This window comes from Syngnathus typhle, linkage group LG10, assembly GCF_033458585.1.
Source record: "Syngnathus typhle isolate RoL2023-S1 ecotype Sweden linkage group LG10, RoL_Styp_1.0, whole genome shotgun sequence".
NCBI classification, from domain to species: domain Eukaryota; kingdom Metazoa; phylum Chordata; class Actinopteri; order Syngnathiformes; family Syngnathidae; genus Syngnathus; species Syngnathus typhle.
Window position 1 is genome coordinate 1,014,255 of NC_083747.1, and position 20,625 is coordinate 1,034,879.

The following is a 20,625-nucleotide window of genomic DNA, read 5'->3' on the forward strand; positions in this document are numbered from 1 at the left end:
CAGTCAGGACACCCGAGAAAGGCCCTTTTTTTTTTTTTGCTGACTTTGCAGTGCAGTCGGTGAAAAGAAATGTGCCAAAAAAAAAAAAAAGGAGAAACTGACATGCTGCATTTTTCGGCCTTATGGATGCTATTTCCATATTTGACACATTTGAAGAGATGAGCAAAGAAGGGACTGTGATCTGTGTCAGACTGACAGGAAAGAGGAAGAAAAATAAAAGGTGGGGGGAGTAAGGGGCAAATGGATGACAGCGTGCGTATCCAGGCTTTATGGTGGGGAAGGTATCCATCTCCTCACCACAGATGAAGTGTGACCGTCTGGTGGACCTGAAGATTTTCCACTGTTGCAAAACACTTCCTGCCCGCACTTTTCATGTAACGTGACCGACCGCTCGCTGGCTGCCATTCTTTATGTTGTGTAATATGTTATTTGGCTGTTATTCCAGTGCCCGCAGATTAGCTAGCGCCCCGGGCAGGCCGGCCCAATCCACACCAGGCTGTCTGTCCAACATGTGTTAGTCTTCATGCTGAGTGGACCTCTCCATGGGGGAAGTCTGGGCAAGAATGATGAGAATCAGAGCTACAATCACTTCTGACAAGGTGAGATGTTGTTTTTGTGCTGCCTTTTAGGCTCTCCACACCACCATTTGATGAGCGGGACTTTGGCCAAGAAAATCAGTGCAGCAGGGGAGGGGGGGTGGGGCGAAAGGAGCTTCCTCGGAATGAACCCTTCATATTTTGCCACCCTATTTCTACTCTAGCTAAGCCGAAGCATCAAGAAATGTCTTGTATGAAATGATTGCAATCCCATTCACAAAGTGGGCAGGCGGGCAGGCAGGCAGGCAGGCAGGCAGGCAGGCAGGCAGGCAGCGTTGGCTTTCATTTATGCGTCTGCCAGAGACCTGTCTGTGGCTGCTGTGGTCTTCAATGAGTCACGTCTGCTGCTTATTATGGCTGAGAACGTTTGGCCGCCCCCATCCCACCGCACCCCACCCTCTTCTATTACGCCGTCTCGTGGCAACAGGCAAAATGACACCTCATCCAAGCAACGCGAACATTTTTGCAAATGCTGAATGTCCACAATGAAGAATATTGACTTTCAAGTCAGGAATAAGGAAGCGCTCGACTTATCCAAAGCCTCAATTGGTTGCCAGTCAGGGGAAACCTAGACAAACAAAAATTCACATTCAACCAGCCGCCACAGGCACGGGGAGAACACGCAAACTATCATTCTTTTTAGAATGGCATGTTGTTGGGCAGCCCAAAGATGTGACCGTGTTTTTTGCACATATATATTGTGTTTATTAGTCAAGACATTGAGAGAGTGCATTTCAATGGAATGTACAGAAGGCTACTTTTTGATGAATGTGACAATAAAAGGGACAGAAATTGAGATTCGTCACACCGACACATGCTCAATGACTCACACGTTCTCCACATCACTGGGCATTCAGGTTTTTTTTTTTTTTATAGTGCAGTGGATCCTTCCAGTCACAAGGGGCTACTTTCCTAGCATTCAGGATATGCTGGTGAAGGTATGAAATATCTTCCTGCTTTGACAGTGGAGACTTGGAATCGTTCCTTGCTGAGAGCTGTGTCATTTGCCCCCCCCCCCCTCCCCCCCTCATTGAGCGTTCAGCACTTTGCATGCACTTTTTGGAGTAACCATGAAATGGATCAATTGTTAGTGTTTCTCACAGGATTAGTATCGTCTGTGCAAACACATTTGCCGAGTTAGTAGGAAATGTTCATTGGCTTTTGATTATAACGACCAAATGTAAAAATAATTGGATAGAACTCAGATACTATAAAATTGCTCTGAGTACCAGCTGTGAAGAGACTCTGGACAAGTTGAGGTCATCCTCATCAAGAAGAATCCATCGTGTCAATCATCATTTCCTGCAGTTCTCAATCAAGGCAGATGGTATCGTCCAATGTAGTTGGGGGGGCGTTCTCATCTAATGATGAAAAATTGGATCTGTGAACGCACTACCTCCATGAGGGGGTGTTCCTGGTCAAGTCAGTGAATGTGAGACTGCCCATCTTCCCACCTGGAATCTGCTCCACAGGAAGTCTGGGATCCAGTTGCAATGGGAGGAGTTAAGTCCCAGGGTCCACAACTTAAGAACACGCTTGGCAGGAACTGTGATATGAAATGCTCCGGTGAAGTCAATAAACATCACTCTCACATCCAGTAGGTGTTAGCCAAGTCCAGGTGGGAGAGGGCGTGCTTGCGGAAATGTGCGCGGGTGTTAGTTCCACTTCAGCCCATTCTTACAACTTCATACTGAGGTGAGTAGCTTCTTTTCAAAATCCCTGCCAAAGAGGACAGGAAAGGAGGGGGGGGGAGGTAGATCTCCCTGCCTGCCTGCCTGCCAGCACACCTTGTCCTCTTCTACTGTCCACATTCTCCCAGCTGGTCTCCATCTTCAAGTCTGCAGTGGCACCAATTATTTACCGAGAGCCCCTCGGCCTGGATTTTTTTTTTGTTGAGGTTTTCAAGTCGAAGTAAAAACCATTTCCTGATTGAGAGCGACCATGTGTGTCGTCCGCGTGCGTAAGTGCGTGGGAGTCGCTGTGCTGCGATGCTTTTACCATGTGTGGAGTCCCTCCGTGGGACTGAATAAAGTCGGATACGAAGGAACCTGTCAGGTCTGGGCTACTGTCGGAAACCCCATTACGTCCTCGTCCACCCCCATCTTTTTCCTGTCCATTTGAAGATCCAACTTCAGAGGACGCTGACAAGTGATAAGTCTTGTTTTCAGCGCTACCCACCGTGTTCTTATTAGCCAGCAGAGTTTTGGGGCGACAGGCAAGGGAGACTCTGGACTGATCATCAGCCAATCGCAGGGATCCATGGGTTCCTCTGTCGGGGTGGACTTGTGTTCCTGGTCTCAAAGACAGAACTGGAAGTATTTGGGAAGAAACAAACAAGGTTGCTTCTCACGCCGGAAGTGGTTGATTGTGGGCCGCCACATGTCATAGGAGAAAATGAGAATTGACAAAGAGCCAAACCTTGTGCATAGACTGGTCACAGCAGTGAAAGTGAATTCAGGCCTACGATTACCACTGACACGTGAATTTATACGCAGCGTAGAAACAAATGCACAAAAGCAACGTGAACCTCGTCATAAATTCTTCTTAAGGGTCTTTCGTTTGTGGGTTATAAAGAACAGCGCGCTTCATACGATACTTTTTAAGCATTCGGAATTGGATGATTCTCTGACCGTTTATTTCCTTGGCTTGTAACTCGATGACGACCACCAAAATGAGTCTCGGGGTTAGACCGGCTGGGCTCGGAGGCCGTAACTCAAGGCCGAGCGTATCGGCGTGCCTGTAAATATAGATCGGAACGTACGCAGTGTCCGTAGAGGATTCTGTCGCTCCCCGAGCGCCGAATGGGTTCCATTACCCGGCCTTGGTTCCAGACTGCAGAGAACGGAGAGAATTTTTGGGGTTACAAACATGACATACGTATAGTCCCTGACACAATGCAAGCACTTTAGCGTCAAGGGCTTTACCACACAGCAGACTAAGTAGAAATAGAGCTGAGCAAAACGACAGGGTCACATTGTCCTACCGTAGGAATCCTTTTGTTTTTTATTCTGAGCTCGTTGAAATCAAACGATGACCGTTTCCTCACATCACTCTGCAGGCTTCGATCGTTTTCCAGTAGTTTCCAATTTTGGTCCAACGAGAAATGATTCAGCCGAGTGAATCATTCATGTCTTCCAGCGTTCTATTAATAACAAGAAGAACAACAAAGTATCCTCAAAGATGATGCAATATCCCCAGTCTGATGGTCCAAATATATCGTTTGGATTTGGATTGTGTTCACTAAGTGGCGAGCCCTGCTTTTGCTTTTGCCTTGTCCACATGGAACGACTCAATGTTGGACTTGCCTGCAATCCTAAACCCAATTCTAACCTTAACCCAAAGCCTGTAATTAGTTTTTCTGGAGGGAAAACAGTCGGGCACAAGTCATTTTCTGGTAATTGACTGCAAGTCGACTTTAAATGGTCACAGACACATGTACAAACACATAAACACACAGTCAGCTGCGGTGTGTGCGATAATGAGACAATCCTCATCTGCACTGCCTTATACGTAGTATCATCTCCCGGGAAACTACATTGGTGACTTTTGGTCCGAGTCAGCTGCAGCATGATGTCATCATGCCGCTATAATTCCTACAATCAGGAGGGGGGTTGGGGGGGGTACCTAATGACACACGAGTGAGCTGCAAATAGTGCAGACAGATTTTTGTGAAAGTTCATGTCATTGAGCTATTCTTCTAATAGTGATTGAAAATACAAAAAGCAAGAAAAATAGTCCTACCATGATTCTTGTATTATGTTTTAAAGGCATGGAATTGGAGTCCAATTCAACTTCAGAGATTCTGCTGTTATTTCAACTTGTGCTTTTTTTGGCTGCACCGTCAATGAGATGCTCCATTTTTAGGATTCAAAGTGGGAGACATGTTCTTTTTTTTGCATTTCTTCTCGCCGAAAGGATATCAAGCTGTATGAGCCTGTCAAAAGAGCCTCACGTTGCTCGGAAGTCTGCTCGGTTTCCTTGGCGATAGCTTTATTAAAGACTGGGTTTTTTTTTGTTTGTGTGTGGTTTACTAGCCGGCTGCGGTGGTTCTCGGGGGCCAAGCCTGTCCAGCTGCTGCTTTACAAGACTGGAACATCAAACAATGGTTTGACTTTGCCCTCACCTCTTCCACTCTCTTGCCTTGCCCTCCCTCACTTTTAGTCTGCTTCTCCATTTCCCATTCAGTAAGTACGAGTGTGATTTTCCATTGTGTTCCGGTCAGGCGGTGCTGACCACTGCTGACCTCACTGTACAAGGAACGCACAGGCCCCCTCAGCCTAATAACGTGCATTCGTAGAAAGAATCAAATGTCTCAATTTTTTTTCCTTTCAGTTCTTGGCCGGGCTTGCTCTTTCTTAACTCTTTCGCAGCAGAAAGGCCCGAGTCGACAGCAGGGGTCCGGCATTTGCGGCCCACAGGATGAATTAGGGTCGGAGGTCGGGCTCATCACAGCTTTTGGCAAATGGAAATTCTCAAGTGACACAAAGGGGAAGGCATCTGGGGCTTTTTCAAATCTACCTTGATGAATGCAACTTTTTTGCCGAGCACAGGGGCGTGTCTTGGATGAATCGTTTGGGTTTATCGTTTTTTTTTCGCCCCTAACCTATTCTCGACCCTTCCTTATCCCCCATAAATAGCGGCTTCCACTTTGCACACGTTTGAATGCAAATATTTACGTTTTTTTTCTGCAGAGAAATGATTATTTTCGTTCATACTCACCAAATATGGTTCCTCCCCTCAAAAAGGGTAAAACATCGAAGCCACTTATTTTTAGAAAAGTCATTGGCAAATACTAACTGATCTTTGGATGGTTGGAAAATGTCTGGAGCACTTCTTTGGGTGAGCTGCTTGGCATTTGAAGCAGCCAGGCAGCCATGACACCATGGAATGTTCTCAAGCCAAGTAGTGGCCCAAACATTTGGAAAACTTTATCGCAACTGATCTTGCAAATTTTTCGTGAAGCAAAGCTCGCCTCGGACAATTAGAACTCGACATTTACATTCACGTGTGGGCCTGCCTGCCTGCCTGTCGGAGCCTAACCCAGAAAATGTGCCCATCACCTCAGTGGCGATGCAAGCGATTCCTTCCACCGGTTGTCACATCTCTGTTAAACCGGACTCGGCCATGTCGATTCTCTCTCTCTCGGTTTTTGTTCCCTGCCATTTGCGTTCCTCCTGCCCACAATCCAATATGCTGCATAAACTAGGGAGTGGTAACATACAGACAGAAATATGAATAGTAATATATCACTCCAGTTCAACTTTGGCAGAAGTCTGGACTCTCCCGAGTACCATTCTAGTTTGCGTGCTGGGTTCAGACAAAGCTTGGAAGCTTGCTCGTCATAATTCAGATATATTTGAAAATCACCTGTAATCCTATTCTTCCTTGAGATAATAATATTTGGATTTTGATCATATTTGAGCTTAATGTATAGGTTGCAGCTGTGTAGCACTTTCCATAGGATTCTGTAGCACTTCTCAGAATGATGCTGAAGAGCATTTTTATTTTATTTATTACTTCAATAGAATTGCACGAATGCAATAAACCCACCGCTTGTGTGGCCAATGGATGAGGGGAAATTGGGATGGACCCATTTTCTATAGCACTGGTGCTCATTTGCCAAACTTTTGCACATTTCAAATTCCTATTGGAAGCTCCCAAAGGCTGAAGCGCATCTACCAATATACACCTCTTTGTTTCCTCACAGATTCCATCTCGTCAGAGGAGCAGATCAGTAGCCGGACAGCAAATTGGAAAAGAAGCCTTCCTCCATCCCTCAAATGGATTGCAAGGACATCCTCAAAGATAAAAGGAAAGAAAGGCAGACTTGAATAAAGCAGCATTTGTGTCATTGTTTTACAACATGGTGACAATAAGAATCCAACAATGGCTTTTTATGATGTGTTTGAACCCAGTGCACCACCAGCGTGTTTGTGAGAAACTCTATCACTCCATCATAAAACGGGATATGAACGGAAAAAGCGAAGAGAGCGAGCGAGGGAGCGAGCATGGTTTCAACTGATGTCTTCCAGTTGTGTGACCTCTCTTTCCTTTTTTTTTTTCCTGTCTCTCTGGCTTTAATAAGGCCAGCTGTAGAGTCGGTCGGCCTCTCTGGGGGGAAGGAGTTGAGCGTGGCTGGAGCTCAGGCTGGAAGTGGTGGTGGGGGTGCAGGTTAAGGATGGGGGCGGGGCAGGCGGCCGGCCGGGCGGGCGGGCGGGCGGGGGCACTTCCGACCATTTTCCCCCCATCCAAAATCCCATCAAGTCTGCTGCTTTGGCAGCCAACTCTCCCCCCATTTGATTTTCTTTACCTCCCTCCTTTATGTCCTTCCATCCCACTTTTATTTGTCGGTCTTTCTCGCTTCCTTCCTTCCTTCTGCTCAGCTCAGTCCATGCCCGCCATGGAAAGCAGACATGTGCTTTTGGACTTTTGGTAATGAGCCTCTCAAGACGTCGTCTGCTCAGTGGCACCATAACAAGTCCAGAGTCTTCTTCTCCTCCTCCTTCCCCCTTCCTGTCCGGCCGCTGTCACTGTCAGACTAAAAAGGATTGTCCAAGGAGCGCGATATATTGCTCACTTCCTTGGAGACCCTTTCACCCAGCAGACGCCTACTCTGCCGTACCGCGTCGGGTCCAGACCTGCTTCCCGGTTCCGACAGGTCCCACGACAGAAGGGCTGAGACTGCGGGGGTGATACTTGCGCGTGTGTGTGTTGGTGGGTGTTTTTCATCAGACTAATGAATAATACGTCTGAGCTGCAAGAAGAGTATCAAGCGAGAGGAGGAGAAAGCGGGAGAGAGAGCGAGAGAGAGAAAGCTAATGACTATCAGATGGTCTTCTACTACTGTGCAGCTGCTGCAGCTCCAACTTTGAAAGGGGAACACTACGAGATTTATAAACTCGGATTATTATTTTAGGGATATAATCATAAGGCTAGAGTGCTCATGCATGAAAATACCTTATGATTTGCTGTGCTCATTTAGTCGGAGATGATCAAATGAGCCCAGAATTTCTTTTTTTTTTTCGTATTGCTTGTTATTTTGTAGCATTCATTCAGATGTGACATTGCTGAAAGACGTGCCCTATTTAGGTTGGGCGCAACTTTGGTGCCAGCCCAAGCTCGATTGGGGCCGGGCTGCCTTCGCTCAGCTGGGTGGGCCGGGCCAGGCCTGGCCCCGGACGCACTTGCTAATTTGGTGACACAAAGTAGTCTGGGCTTGCTTGGCATCATCATTTTTGTGACTTCACTCACCAGGGCATCTGCTAATTTACGGGGGGAAAAAAAAGTTCAGTAAATAGTTTTTTTGTCTTGATTGATCGCATAAGGTCTGTGATTAATCACGATGAATTCATTCCTCCCCCTCAAATTAAATATGGAGTTGAATCGGATGAATTTCAAGAATCCCAAGCGCCATTTGTTAGTCATTGATTCATCAATAAGCAACAGGTAGCCATGCTATACTATCATTTAAAAGACTCGCTACAATTTGCCCAAATGTTAAATAATTCCGTGCACACCCCCTTCAGGCAATTGAACTGGGGTCAAGCTGTCATGTCATTTTATGCAAATGTGCCAATTACTACGCTGTAAATCAAATAATTTCTTTTTCCTACATTCTTTGGTAAAATGCTGCCACGTGTGGTTGTGAAAAGCCCCTATGTTATGTTTTCTGGCCTGCAGGCATCAATTCAGGCAGAATTGGATACTGTGTGAGATCACAGCCACACATGGGAGATGCAAATCAGAGGAAGTCAGGATGGACCACAGCGACTCCGGCACATCTCGCGCTATTTTATTGCCCTCAGCCGCCCGGTACTGTGAAATACACTCTCTAGGTTTTGAACGTTGGATTTGTTCCATGAGTAGAAAAGCCATAGTAGGCAGCGCTACTAAGAATGACCAAAACACTCATCATCCTGAAATTTGACATCACGTTTTGGTATTTGCAAAAGGCCACCTTCTTCACAACAACCCTGTGCAAAACATTTGAATACAGAATCTTATCAATGGAAAAAAATAAAAAATTATGGTATTATTCACAGTCATCACCTGGGTTGCCAAGCAGTACAAAAGGGGCCAAATCTGAAAAAATAAATTGGGAAAAACAATTGCAGGAGTAGCATAGTTCCCCCAAAGTCAGCTGGGATAGGCTTCAGCACACCCATGGCTCCTGAAATCTCAATTGCGTTGCACTTTGTATCAGTGTTACAGTAAATGAATAGTCTTTTAATTAAATTAAAATTTTTTTTGAAAAAACACGATTCCTCTTGCGCATTTGGACAGATCAGATGGCATCCATCAATGCCCCATCAGCATTTCTTCTACTACTACTACTGTAAATAGCTCTCTTGAAATAATATCTAACAATGGATCAAACATGTGCTCTGACGCTGCTGGGGATCCAAAGTGATGAATGCTGACTGTAACATGATGTAACTCGGACAGATTATTCATTGCGGGGGGTTGGGGGGGTCAGTTGCCAGAAGTTGTACAGTCATGCTTGATAAAATCCCAAAGTCTTTCAGTAGGCTAGGACAAGAAAGAGGCAATCATTTGCAATGATCATCAAGATGTAAAAATGTCCAACAAGACACAGATTCATTTCAATAAATGCTAAGAATAAAAAATATTTGTCTCTTCTGCATGATTTAGAGAGCCTGCATCAGAAGGTCTCGACTTTTGTGCGTGTGTGTGTATATATGCATGTGCATATATATATAGCGAGAAGTCTTCTCATATCACGGCTTTTACTAGCCATTGCTGGATAATTATCCAGTTCCCGGCTTCAGCCACAAGCCCCGACCGACCGACAGACGGATGGATGGCCGGCATCCAGTTCTGTGGCTGCTGCTGGCCGCCAAGCCCGCTGCTGTCCAGAGACATAAACAACACCGAGTGGAGTGCCGAGGGAGGGAGGGAGGAAAAGATGATACAGGGAAAGGCAAACTCTGGGCTTGCCAATAAAGTGCATAGGCAACATTTTTTAATAAACAAGTTCCACTTCTGGATATTGCTTTGGAGTGTCGTTAGCAAACGTGGAAAGACCGCACAGGGTCTTAAAAGCCGAGTTGACACTGAACGCTTCGATTTTAAATTGATCTCGAACAATCTTTTGCCAACTGCAGTGGTACACTACTTCAAAGTTGCCATGCTGTCTCTTAATAGCATCCAATTTCAAAGACTCTAGCAAACCTCGGGGCTTTATGTACCTTGGTAGATGGATGGCTGGCTGGATAATGTTGGAAGGCAGGTAGGCAGAGCAAGCAAAGGTAGCATCGAGGTTCCAAGGAAATCAACAATCCAGTGAAGGTAAGGTCTGTGTGGGTGACTTTTCCCCAGTCCAGTATTGGTCCGCTTTCTAATGATTTCTGAATGGTTCCTAAAGGGCTTTTCAAAAGCTGTGTGACCACCAGGTCCTTCAAACAATTCAGTGATTTTGCAGGTGTGACTTATGAGGTTAAAGGTGACCGGCAGCCATCTTGGCTCTAAGGTACTTCAAAATAAGACTCATAATATAATCAAATGATATATATATATACACATCCATATCTCTCTCTATATAGTCAATGGGCAGCAAAAGTCCCAGAGTAACGGAGCGCAATGCAGCTCGTGGGTGGAATCCCCCCTTGAGCCTCTGGTGTGCCGCCAAAATAAACTCCTGCCTATGGTTTGCCTCTCGCCTCCGGTCTATCTGGCCTACTTGTGGACGGACGGCAGCAGAGGGACCCGTCCGTGCCTCTCGGAAGGAGGAGCAGGGGGAGTCTTTTGGCCCTCCCACCGGCTATAAACCCCGAGGCAGACGGAAACACTCAGACAGCAGGCACACGTGGAGCACAGCGGCAAAGAGAAAGACAGAGCGAGAGAGAGAGAAACAAACTGCTACCACGGGCGGTGAGTCATTTTTCTACTTGGGACCCAAGCCACCAAATTGACTTCAAGGTCACTCGAAGCAAATCAACAACGCACGAGTGGAGACTTGAGTGTGCCGTTGTCGCTCCACTTTCTTCCAGAGGATTTAAGTCAGTGACTAAAATGATTGTTGGGATGTGAAGAGAAGAAGCAAAGAGGATCCTGGAAGCTGCGGCCGGCCACCTGTTGCACTTTTAGCATCCATCCATCGCTCGCCGCAAGTTAGAAAAGCAAATCATCTGGCCCATTATTGACCATTTGTAGCCAATTAAGTGTCTACAGAAGAAAAGGTCTCCAGGGACCGAGCGGCGGCGGCGGCGGCATTCGAGATGACCTTCGCCATGCTGCGCACGGCATCTCCCGCGGGCCGCTTCTTGTACGGCGACATCGCTCTCCTCTCCGAAGACGACGACGACAGCTCGGGCTCGGGCTCGGAGGAGCGCTCGGGCAATCCCGCCGCCTATCGCCTGTCGTCGTCCGCCGCCTTTCACATCAAGATGAGCAGGAAGCGAAAGCTGTGCATGGGAGCGGCCGGCACAGCGGCGGTGGAAGCCGTCCTGGGGAGGTTGGGCCCACCGGGCTCGTCTCCCCCCACCGAAATCCGCCAGAGGACGGCGGCCAACGCTCGCGAGCGGGATCGAACCAATTCGGTCAACACGGCCTTCACGGCGCTCCGCACGCTCATCCCCACCGAACCCGCCGACAGGTAGGCCGACCTCTTTGCCTTGCGTTTTGATGATTTGCTCAAGCGTCGGCGTTTGATTGAATGACTAGGAAGCTGTCAAAGATCGAGACGCTTCGCTTGGCCAGCAGCTACATCAGTCACCTGGGGAACGTTTTGCTCCTGGGCGAGGGCCTTCACGACGGACAGCCCTGCCACGCTCCGTCGCCGCCGTTCTTCCACGTCAACTCCTCCCCCGGCCGAGGATCCGACCAATCGGGCCAGCCCAAGCACATCTGCACCTTCTGCCTCAGCAACCAGAGAAAAATGGTGAGCTGACGACAAACAAAATGTGGCATCTACGCAAAATGAGACTTTTCGAAAGGCACCGAGGTCAAACGTAGGGTCGCGACATTTGGCCGTTTCAAGCTGATGTGCGATCAATAACCGAGCCCATAAAGCCCATTGGGCAGGATCGTGGTGCTTCTTTCCAGAACCACCGCACAAACTTCCAATTGAAAATAATTGAAGAAAAAAGCGCAGATCAACACAAAGTTGAGAACAAAATGCATTTCTTTTTTTTTCTAGTTTAGTTTGGTCATTTAAAGATGGCGCAGCATCTCATTTCTTAGTTTAACAAGCCAGACTTCAATTCAGGAAGAAGACAAAAAGAAAGAAACAATTGACAACGTTGATAGTAACGCGGCCAGATAGAGAAGAGTGTGACTTGGCCAGGCCAAAAGTCAACAGAGAATATCGAGTCCATTTGTCCATGAAAAGTGCTGGTGTGGTGATCTCCAGTTCAGTCCAGTGCAGTCCAGTGCAGTCCTTGATCATTGAGCAGAATTTATGAGTAAAAAGTTGCCATCTGGCAGAGTCAACCCCCCCCCCCCCCCCCCCCCCCTTGGCCTAGCAGTGTGTGAAAGGCAATACTCTCCTTACTGTCTAAAGGCAGGCAACGCACACACACCCCAATGTCAGTTCTCCGTCCACCACTTGAACTCATTTGGAGAACAGTAGCAGTCAAAGAGATACTTTTCTTTTCGTAAGCAAAAACAGAGCAAACTGCATCTTACCTTTTGGGATGTGCATTTTCATTGCCGTTACTTTGAATTTTGGTTTTCAACTATTTGAGTTGTCACCGTGCATTGCTGTCAGCCCAAAGCATTTTTTTTTTTAAATCAATTGATCGTTAAGAATGGTGTTGCGTCAAACATTGCTTGCCCTCCAACCTTGCGCTTTCTTCTCATTTGCACGTGCCTACTTGCTCCCCTCCCTCCCTCCCCTCCTTTTCATTTGTCTGGTTGAGGTCAGTAGGAGCTGGGTAATACTATCTGCTGCTGTCAACTGGCTGCTGCTGCTGATGCATGATGAACGTGGAACTGCATGCTGGGTAGAAAACTTTTTGGAGACTCGCGTGTCTCCCGAGCGTCGGCCTCAGCTACGTTTTTCTGTTTCCTATTAGCGTTTTTGTCTGCTTAACGTGGACGTTGTGTGTGTGTGTGCGTGTGCGTGCAGGCAGGCAGGCAGGGAGGGCACACGCAAAAAAAAAAAAAAAATGGTATGGTGGCTTTGTGAATGTCAAGATAATTACTGACAATATGGGCAGAGGTTATTTTTTGGTGGCCATTTATTGGTGAGTTAGTTCATTGGCAAGATGAATCAAAAACTATGATCACTTGAGTTCCATTTTGATCTATAGTAAAGATTGAGATTTTTTTTTTTACATTTCCAGTTCGATCGGGGGCGGTAAATAATGGCGGTTGTCGTAAAAAAGGAAGAAAAGAGATTTGAGGTCACTTGGGTAGATTTCTGCATTAGCACCGCCTATGGACATTGAGTGGAACACTATCTCATAATTTGATCATCAATTGAGGATAAATATTTGGGGAATGAATGAATGAAGGAATGAATGGATGGATGGATGGCACCGTGCAATTATGCGCGTGACCGTAATGTAAATGTTGTCATGCATGTTGTCACAAGAAAGACACGATATAAATCCAAGCAATTATTACCACGACAAGTGATGCATGTGTGCGACTGAGCCCAGAACATGAATGATCTGTCATTTGAGGGTGACTGACTATTGTTGATGATGACACGCAACATGTAGCGACCGCCACTGAAATTTCGAGGCAAGCTTGTACACACGGCACACACACGGCACACACTTGCTCTGCGGGTCTGGAAGTCATTGGCGGTGCAGAGCAAAGCAACAAATGAGCTAATTGTTCCGAAAATGATTTATCCCGCGCTCAAGAGTGTTTAATTCAGCTGCTGCTATTAGAAACACATTGGACGTTAAGCTTTGATGGTGACGTTGAAGAAGGCTGGAAAGAGCTCTGTTCAAAAGAAAAAAAAGAAACTCCCTCCCCGCCCGCTCACACCCTCACACACACACACATAGAGGGCAGTGGGCACCCGGTGCGGCACGCAACACACTTGATCAAAAGCATGTCATTCCAAGTCTCCTGGTTTTTTTTCCCCAGAGCAGAGCCAGACGGCGGGCAGTTCATTGCAGCTTTGGAGACATTCTATATGATTACTCGCTTAAGGAGGGAGGGAGGGAGGGAGGCCTGCATGGCGACGGCCCTTTCAACACGTTCTAACTAATGGCGTGCAGGAAGTTGTGGAAACAGACATGGACAGAGAGAGAGAGAAAACAACAGAGAGAAATTGCCACGGACTCGGTGGGATAATCAGCCTGCCATTTGTCCTACATTTTGGACAGTTTGCGTTTTTTTTTTTTACTTCTTTACGGAGCATGCCCGGACAGACAGCACTTTTAGAACACACTAATGATTGCGGTTTTTACACTCATTTGGTTATTAGTCCCTCTTGGGTGGAAAAAAGCATGACATCACGTGAACGTGGACATCTCAAGGTTAGAGATGAAAAGTAAATGAGCCTCATTTGCTGATACTGCTGCCTGGAATTTTGGAGCGATGCTAATGAGGTGCATCCAAGGTGGCGACTATAGCTGGATTTTCACATCCAATGGTCTTGCCCACCACTGGCAAATGTGTGCGCGTGTGACTGGGTGCCGTCATGCACGCTGGACCTGCCTGTATGTTCTCAGCTGCAGCAGATGGAAGCAGTTAAAGGCCAATTGAACACAAACACATGAAGTCGGGTCATATAACTAACAAAATCCATTAGTAAAACTAGCATTTTGTTGTCACTCGCTCTCAAGGGGTTCACTTTTTTTTTTTTTTTACCTCCAAACAACGGCGGCATACCGGTTAGCACGTCCGCCCGCCTCACAGCGCAGTTGTTGCGGGTTCAATTCCGGCTTTGGCCTTCCTGCATGTGGAGAGATGATAGGAGTCATATGATAGCGACGCTGGCTATGGGAATTGATCAATAATGATGACATCACATAAAAGCGTGGCGGATGAAAGGCGTTTTTCCGCAGCCATGAGGACGCACGCTTGTTTGCAAAGCGTCGAGTGTGAAATGCATGTCAAACGGCAAACGGAGCAATGTCGACTATTTGAACAGGAGCGCCTAATCTGCTGTCAATCGGATGAACGTTTATGGAGGCAATTACAGCGCGTGTGAGACACCCCAGGTGCTATTTTCTTTTCTTTTTTCTGTACTATCCCCCGCTCTCCGAACTAAAAAGGCATATGAGCAGTTTTTCTGTCATGCTTGAATACCAATCTCCATATATGATTTAGAGAGAAATGCCATTTTCCAAGTTTCCTCTCTTTTTGTCGCCAGGAGCTAAATGAGATGTTTGCATTTGACACCGGGAAATAGAGCCAGATGCATGGAAAATCCACAAAAAAGCCAAAGGCCCTGCTTGGGTTTCACAGAAAAAAACAATATCCACCTTCAATTGATAAATAAATGTTTTCTTTCGTGGTGATCGTCGAACAATAATATCATATTGTATCTCGAGTAAACATCATCAGGTCATCATATTAGCCTGGGTGGAACAAATGGCTCCAACGGGAAGCTTGGTGAGAGAGAGAGAGATGAATGTCGTGTGACTTTGTCTCCGAGAGATTGTTTTGACTGCCCAGTCAGCCTCAAAGTTCTCCACCCTCCCCCTGTTTTGAGTGAGCGAGTCGCACCTCCTCCCCACTCGCAGCTGCGGCACCCACCAGTGAGTGGAAGTGATGGCGCTCAATTGCACAAATTGCAGGAGCGTGCCAACTTTCCCACTCGATGCCCATAATGTTGTCATTTTAATTGACGCTTGAAGTCATTCAGTCCAGCTCGCAACTTATTTGCTCATTTGAACGGAGCCGCACACACACCTCAGTCACCATGACGCAGTGAATTTCTCCGAGACATATTTCCATGCTGGCTCGATAGAATTATGCAGACGTGTCAGTTATCTTTCAATACGGCGTAAAAAAATGTTGGCTGTGATTTTTTTTTTCCATTTTTTTAAGGTTCATTAATGTGATTAATGAAAAAGTACTGCATTAAACTGTAGTGATAGTGTTGCTTAAAAAAAGGTGCAATAGTAGTTGATGATAAAAACTGCTACTTTAAAGTTAACCAACTCTGTGCAATTGTTTTTCTATTCATTTGAGTGAGTGATTCTGCTCCGTTGATATCACATGAAAAATCATCTTTACCAATGAATGAGGATTTAAAATAGCGCACCAAATTCATTTGGAATTGTAGCAATTGTCCTAAAACATACAACGATCGGTATTAATAATAATAATAAAAAAAAGTATAAAAAAGCAAAAGTAAAAAAACATATTTGTGCTTAACGAAATACAATTGTATTTTTGACTGCTGCAATTTCAAATAATATTGCCTTAGGCAACAACAAAAAATGAATGTTCCTTGTAATATAATGAAAGCCTCTCCTGGTTCACTTGGCAAATATTATTATTATTATTATTATGCAGATTCATGTACACTAAATGATTGTGCAAATTGTCAATTTGAGTCTGATAGCAACAAAGTGAGTTTGTGCATTGAGCCACCTGAATGAAAGAAAGAAAGAAAGGTTTTTTTCCAAATCACCTTAGTGAGTGGGAGCGCAAATTCCAGCCTGAATGCAATCATCTCACCCCCTCATTCTGGCCCGATATCTACCATTCAGCCACCGTCCGAGATGTCGTCCAAGACGACACCTCCACTTTTTGTAGAGTCTAGAAGCAAATGGGGAACAGGTGTTGCTTGGGCTGATGAGTGGGAAGCCAGGAGATTGGCTCAAAGCCACCAGTCAGGAGAAGCTCTTTTTCATCCTTCACGTCACCTGAGAGAGATCTGGAGAGAGGATAGTTGTAACCTCTGACCCCGCCATCGCTACTACTCCTTGAGTGCACTTGGAGCCTAATTAAATGAGGTTTCTCCGGATACCATTTCATATCTTTTGTGGGCTGTGAGTGAATCTAGGAAACATCAGGCCTGAAGAAAAAAAAAAACAATAAAGCAAGCAGGGATGATGTGTTGCGTATCACTCAGTAGTCCGTTTACCGAAATCCCCCGAGCCTTACTTTTTGGTTTAATAGTAGCCGAGGAGGGAGGGAGGGAGGGAGGGAGGGAGGGAGGGAGGGAAGGAGGGAAAAAGTGATGTTATTTTCCTGGCCAGATAGAGAAGCAGTCCAGCCAGCCAGCCAGCCAGCAGCCAGCCAGCCAGCCAGCCAGCCCACAGCCAGCAAATCAAGAGTGCGCTGCTCTGATAGCACAGATAAATACTTTGCTGTCAAATGCCAGCTCGTGATGTCACACGTTCAATTGGACGTACAGTACGTCTGCTCCCCATTTTCAAGAGTTAATCCTGCGCTCAAAAGTAGAGACGGAGAGAACATTTCTACGTTTGAATTCCGACCAACGTTAGAACTTTTTCACTTTTATTTCTCGACAGCCAACCGGGGGTGGCGTCGTTTATTTGTGACGATTACAATTTGTTATCCTCATGGAAGCACAGAAATGTTGAAATGATCTTTGCAAGTCCTAAATCATTTGACGTAGATAGCCACATCAAATTTCATGTTTTTTTTGCCCATATTTTCTTCCTTGATATTGAATTCCATTGTGTCCGAGATGGGGTGCATTTGAAAATACGTGAATTTTCTAATATTCCAGCTTCCGCAAAAGTGCATGCGCGATTCCATTTTTTAGTTTTGTTTTATTTGATTTATGTGCACATTGATCTGAGAGTTCTTTTCTCTTCTCTTCTCTTGCAGAACAAAGACAGAGACAGAAAGACGGCCATCCGAAGTTAACAAGCCAATCAAGAAAAGGGCATTTATTGTTTTTCAATGCAGTAATTTGAGGACTTTTTTTTTTTTTTTCCAACTACTGCAGCACAAATTTTACAGCGCGTTTGTCTAACTTTTCGCTCTTAAGGAACTTTTGGGGTGTTTTCACTTTGGGGGAAAACATTTTTTTTTCTTTTTTCCCCCCAATCTCTCTTTGACGTGCATATAAAAGGCATGAAGAGCCTTTCATTGTGGGACTTTATTAGGTTATTTGCAAAGAGCCCGCCCGCCCTTAAGAGCCCTTGGCACATGATGACAAAAACACACAAAGCCATGAAAGAGAAATTTGTATCCATCAAAAGCTGTGTAAACTGTAATATAAATGTATATTTATGTGTCATAACATTCTATATGAAACAATGTTATTTAACAAGCATATCAATTTCTTGAAAACAAATTAAGAGTGGCTTGCACAAAATATTGCCTTTTGTTGATGGCATGACATGCTGGAACTCTTTTTAAGTTTCCGAGAATATATTTTTGTGTTGTGCTGGGAAAATAACTCCATGGTCAATAAATTGTTTTGTATCCACGAGCACATTGATATTTTGTTGCCGCAAAACTCTTGTCAAGTTGCAACGTTTGTATCTCAGCAATCAATATTCATTCAAAAAGAAGAGAGGGGAAGAAGAAAGTATGGAGCTAGCCATTATTTTTCCAGCTCGCTCCACTCGCATCCACGTAAATTCTCCGCTTCCTGGCCTTGCGCTCGTGTCTCTTCTTTCCTTTTCCCTTTTCTGCTCTTTGGGGGCAGGAAGATCAGAGCTGAGGGAGACACAAGGATGGATACAGGATGAGACAGACGGACGGAGCACAGAGGAATGTGGAAAGGGGGGGGGGGGGGATGAATGGATGAGGTGGAATTGAATCTGCAGGTATAGCTTCTTGGACAGACATCTGCCTGTGTCCCTTTGCTGTCCTCTTCTTTACCTCGCCACATGCTCTTTCTCTCTCCGCCTCCTCTTTGCCTCTTCCTTCCTTTTCCCCGGAGAGCCACTGGCTTGGTGCTGATGACTTTCCAACGTGTGGAGCCTCACAACACTTGTTACCTTGTTTTCTTTCTATCTGTCTGTCTGTCTGTCTGTCCATCTATCCATCTAATTGAATTGAATGATGTCTATATTTACATCATGATGTTTTGGCCGAATGGCATCGGAGCGCTATTATTTGTTGGAGCCTTGCTGGCACCCCACGGGCGGGGGGGCGACGAGCCATCCAATGTGGACTGACTGAGTGTGAGTATGCGTGAAAGACAGCCCTGATGTCTAGTGTGTACTAATGACTCCTGGTTCAGTTGGTCTGACAGTCTGATCTCTCTAACAGGCCGGCCGGCCGGCCGGCCGTCTGTCTGTCTGGGCGGCAGAAGGGGGAAGGAAGGGGGAGCAGTTCCTCCCTCCCACACATAGACCAGACCAGACCAGATCCGATTCCCCCTACGCCTACACACACAGACACGCACGCAGATGGAAGTTTGCACGCTGATGACAAATAAGTGGACACATGCGTGAACGTGCCGTCATACACGCTTAGCAGGATCTGCCATAAAGCTTAGCTGGCTAATGAGCTCGGATTTTTACATTGATCAGCTGTTGCGTCTTTCACTGGGCGCTTTTGGAGCAAGGTGAGCCGACCGGGGCGGGGGTGGACCCTTGGCGGGCAGGGTGTGCTCAACGATAAAATGTTCTCTGAAGAAGATGCCCTCATGGAAATCTGGCCGCTGCGGAAGTCAAAGAGACGCTGCTGCTAAGTTCATCTGAACGGTATTCCAAATATCGGATGGAAAAAGTGCCAGCGATCCAAACGATCACATGTTAAACCGATACATTGAATCTATAATGCACAATTGAGAGCTTTAGGTTTTCTCCAACTCTCATCTGACACTCGTGGAACTTGTCTTTGGAAAAGCCTTGTCAATGTACTGAAGCCAGACAGGCAATAAACATAAATGGGAAATTGGAATGTCTAAATAGATTTGTTCTCGTATAAACTATGGGCTATTTCAAATCCTAGCTAATGTGTTGCATGCTTGTGCTCAGCCCTAGATTGCTGTTTCAAAAGAAAATGGGAAATCCACAATCTATAGAATAAGGATGTTGTATTTGCAAGTGTATTTAAAATGGATTTAACCTTGGCCCACATGTCACATGAGCGCTTTTCAAATGTATACGAATGAAGAGGAAAAAAAACATCTGACCCCGATTCTGAATTCAAAGGATGGAAAATCACAATGGCAAGAATGAAATCAAATTGACAATGAAGACAGCGGAGGAGTAACAAGTCATTTTTGTCCAGTAAGCTATATGAATGAATGATGTTCCTGGAGCATAACATTGGAGCATCCATTTCCTGAGGTACGTATCTTCTCCCGCTCTGTCCAACTTCCTCGACCTGTCTCAATAAACCAAAAAGAACAAAAAGGTGCAGGAAGGATAAATGCACCTTTAGGAGCATTGCTCTTTCTAACCCAAGTGGGATGAGAGCTATGCAAACACACCCACACCAAAACACACACACACTCCACACACACGTGGTGGCTCTCAGCGGGAGTCCAAGCAAATGCTCCGAGAGGGAGCAGAGGGCCGGATGAAAGGAAACACTAAAGCTACAATGAGCCAAAGACAGGTGGCCACTTTGGCCGCTCTTTCCTCTGCAACCCCCCTGATGTGCACACCTGTGAAAGTGCCCCATCCATTACTTCTCCAGCTTTCCCCCAACTTCTCTCTTGTCTCACCCTTCTTCTTCTCGTACCTTGAGCAAACATTTGGGTTGAAAAGACATGATGAGGACACCCCCGGTTTTGGATTTATGCACACGTACATTCCTGTTAGTGTTTCTGACTCGTGTGCTCATCAATCATCATAGTAGCATTGCAAGATGTCTTGTTCCCATTTTTTTTCCTACCCACTTGTTAATAATCTTTTCATGCAGTCGAGCCTGTGGTTGAAGTTCATTTGGCCAAGAAGTCGAGCAAAAAAAAAAAAAAGTTGGTGTTGTCAAGTGAGCCAGTGCCTCCAATTGTCTAGACTCGGATTTAATGTCTGTCTGGAAAAGATGTTCCAGACAAAGTCAAATCCTATTTCAACCCAATCATTACTAACAATAATAGTTTTTTGTAACTTTATTAGCACGTCCGCCTCATAGCTGAGATGGTACGGGTTCCATTCCACATCCGGCCATGCCTGGGTGGAGTTTGCATGTTCTCCCCCTGCCACTCCAAAAC

At 45.8% G+C, this 20,625-nt stretch overlaps 1 protein-coding gene and 1 long non-coding RNA gene across 2 annotated transcripts; both read left to right on the forward strand.

Moving 5' to 3' along the window:
* Positions 1-455: 455 nt before the first annotated feature.
* LOC133161239 (uncharacterized) lies at positions 456-6,738 on the forward strand. Its single transcript, XR_009716030.1, has 3 exons — positions 456-599; positions 4,631-4,701; positions 6,304-6,738. It is a non-coding gene; the product is annotated as an uncharacterized LOC133161239 (long non-coding RNA).
* A 3,678-nt stretch (positions 6,739-10,416) lies between these two features.
* On the forward strand, positions 10,417-17,940 carry LOC133161233 (basic helix-loop-helix transcription factor scleraxis-like). The gene is made up of 3 exons (XM_061289579.1): positions 10,417-11,211; positions 11,280-11,496; positions 17,331-17,940. Exons 1-3 carry the CDS (start codon positions 10,835-10,837, stop codon positions 17,367-17,369), a joined length of 633 nt encoding a protein of 210 aa, XP_061145563.1. The 5' UTR covers positions 10,417-10,834; the 3' UTR covers positions 17,370-17,940.
* The last annotated feature ends 2,685 nt before the right edge of the window (positions 17,941-20,625 follow it).

Coding starts and splice junctions, on each gene's coding strand:
- LOC133161233 (XM_061289579.1), top strand. CDS start 10,835: ATGACCTTCGCCATGCTGCGCACGGCATCTCCCGCGGGCCGCTTCTTG. Junction 11,212..11,279: donor CCCACCGAACCCGCCGACAG/GTAGGCCGACCT, acceptor TTGAATGACTAG/GAAGCTGTCAAAGATCGAGA. Junction 11,497..17,330: donor TCAGCAACCAGAGAAAAATG/GTGAGCTGACGA, acceptor CTTCTCTTGCAG/AACAAAGACAGAGACAGAAA.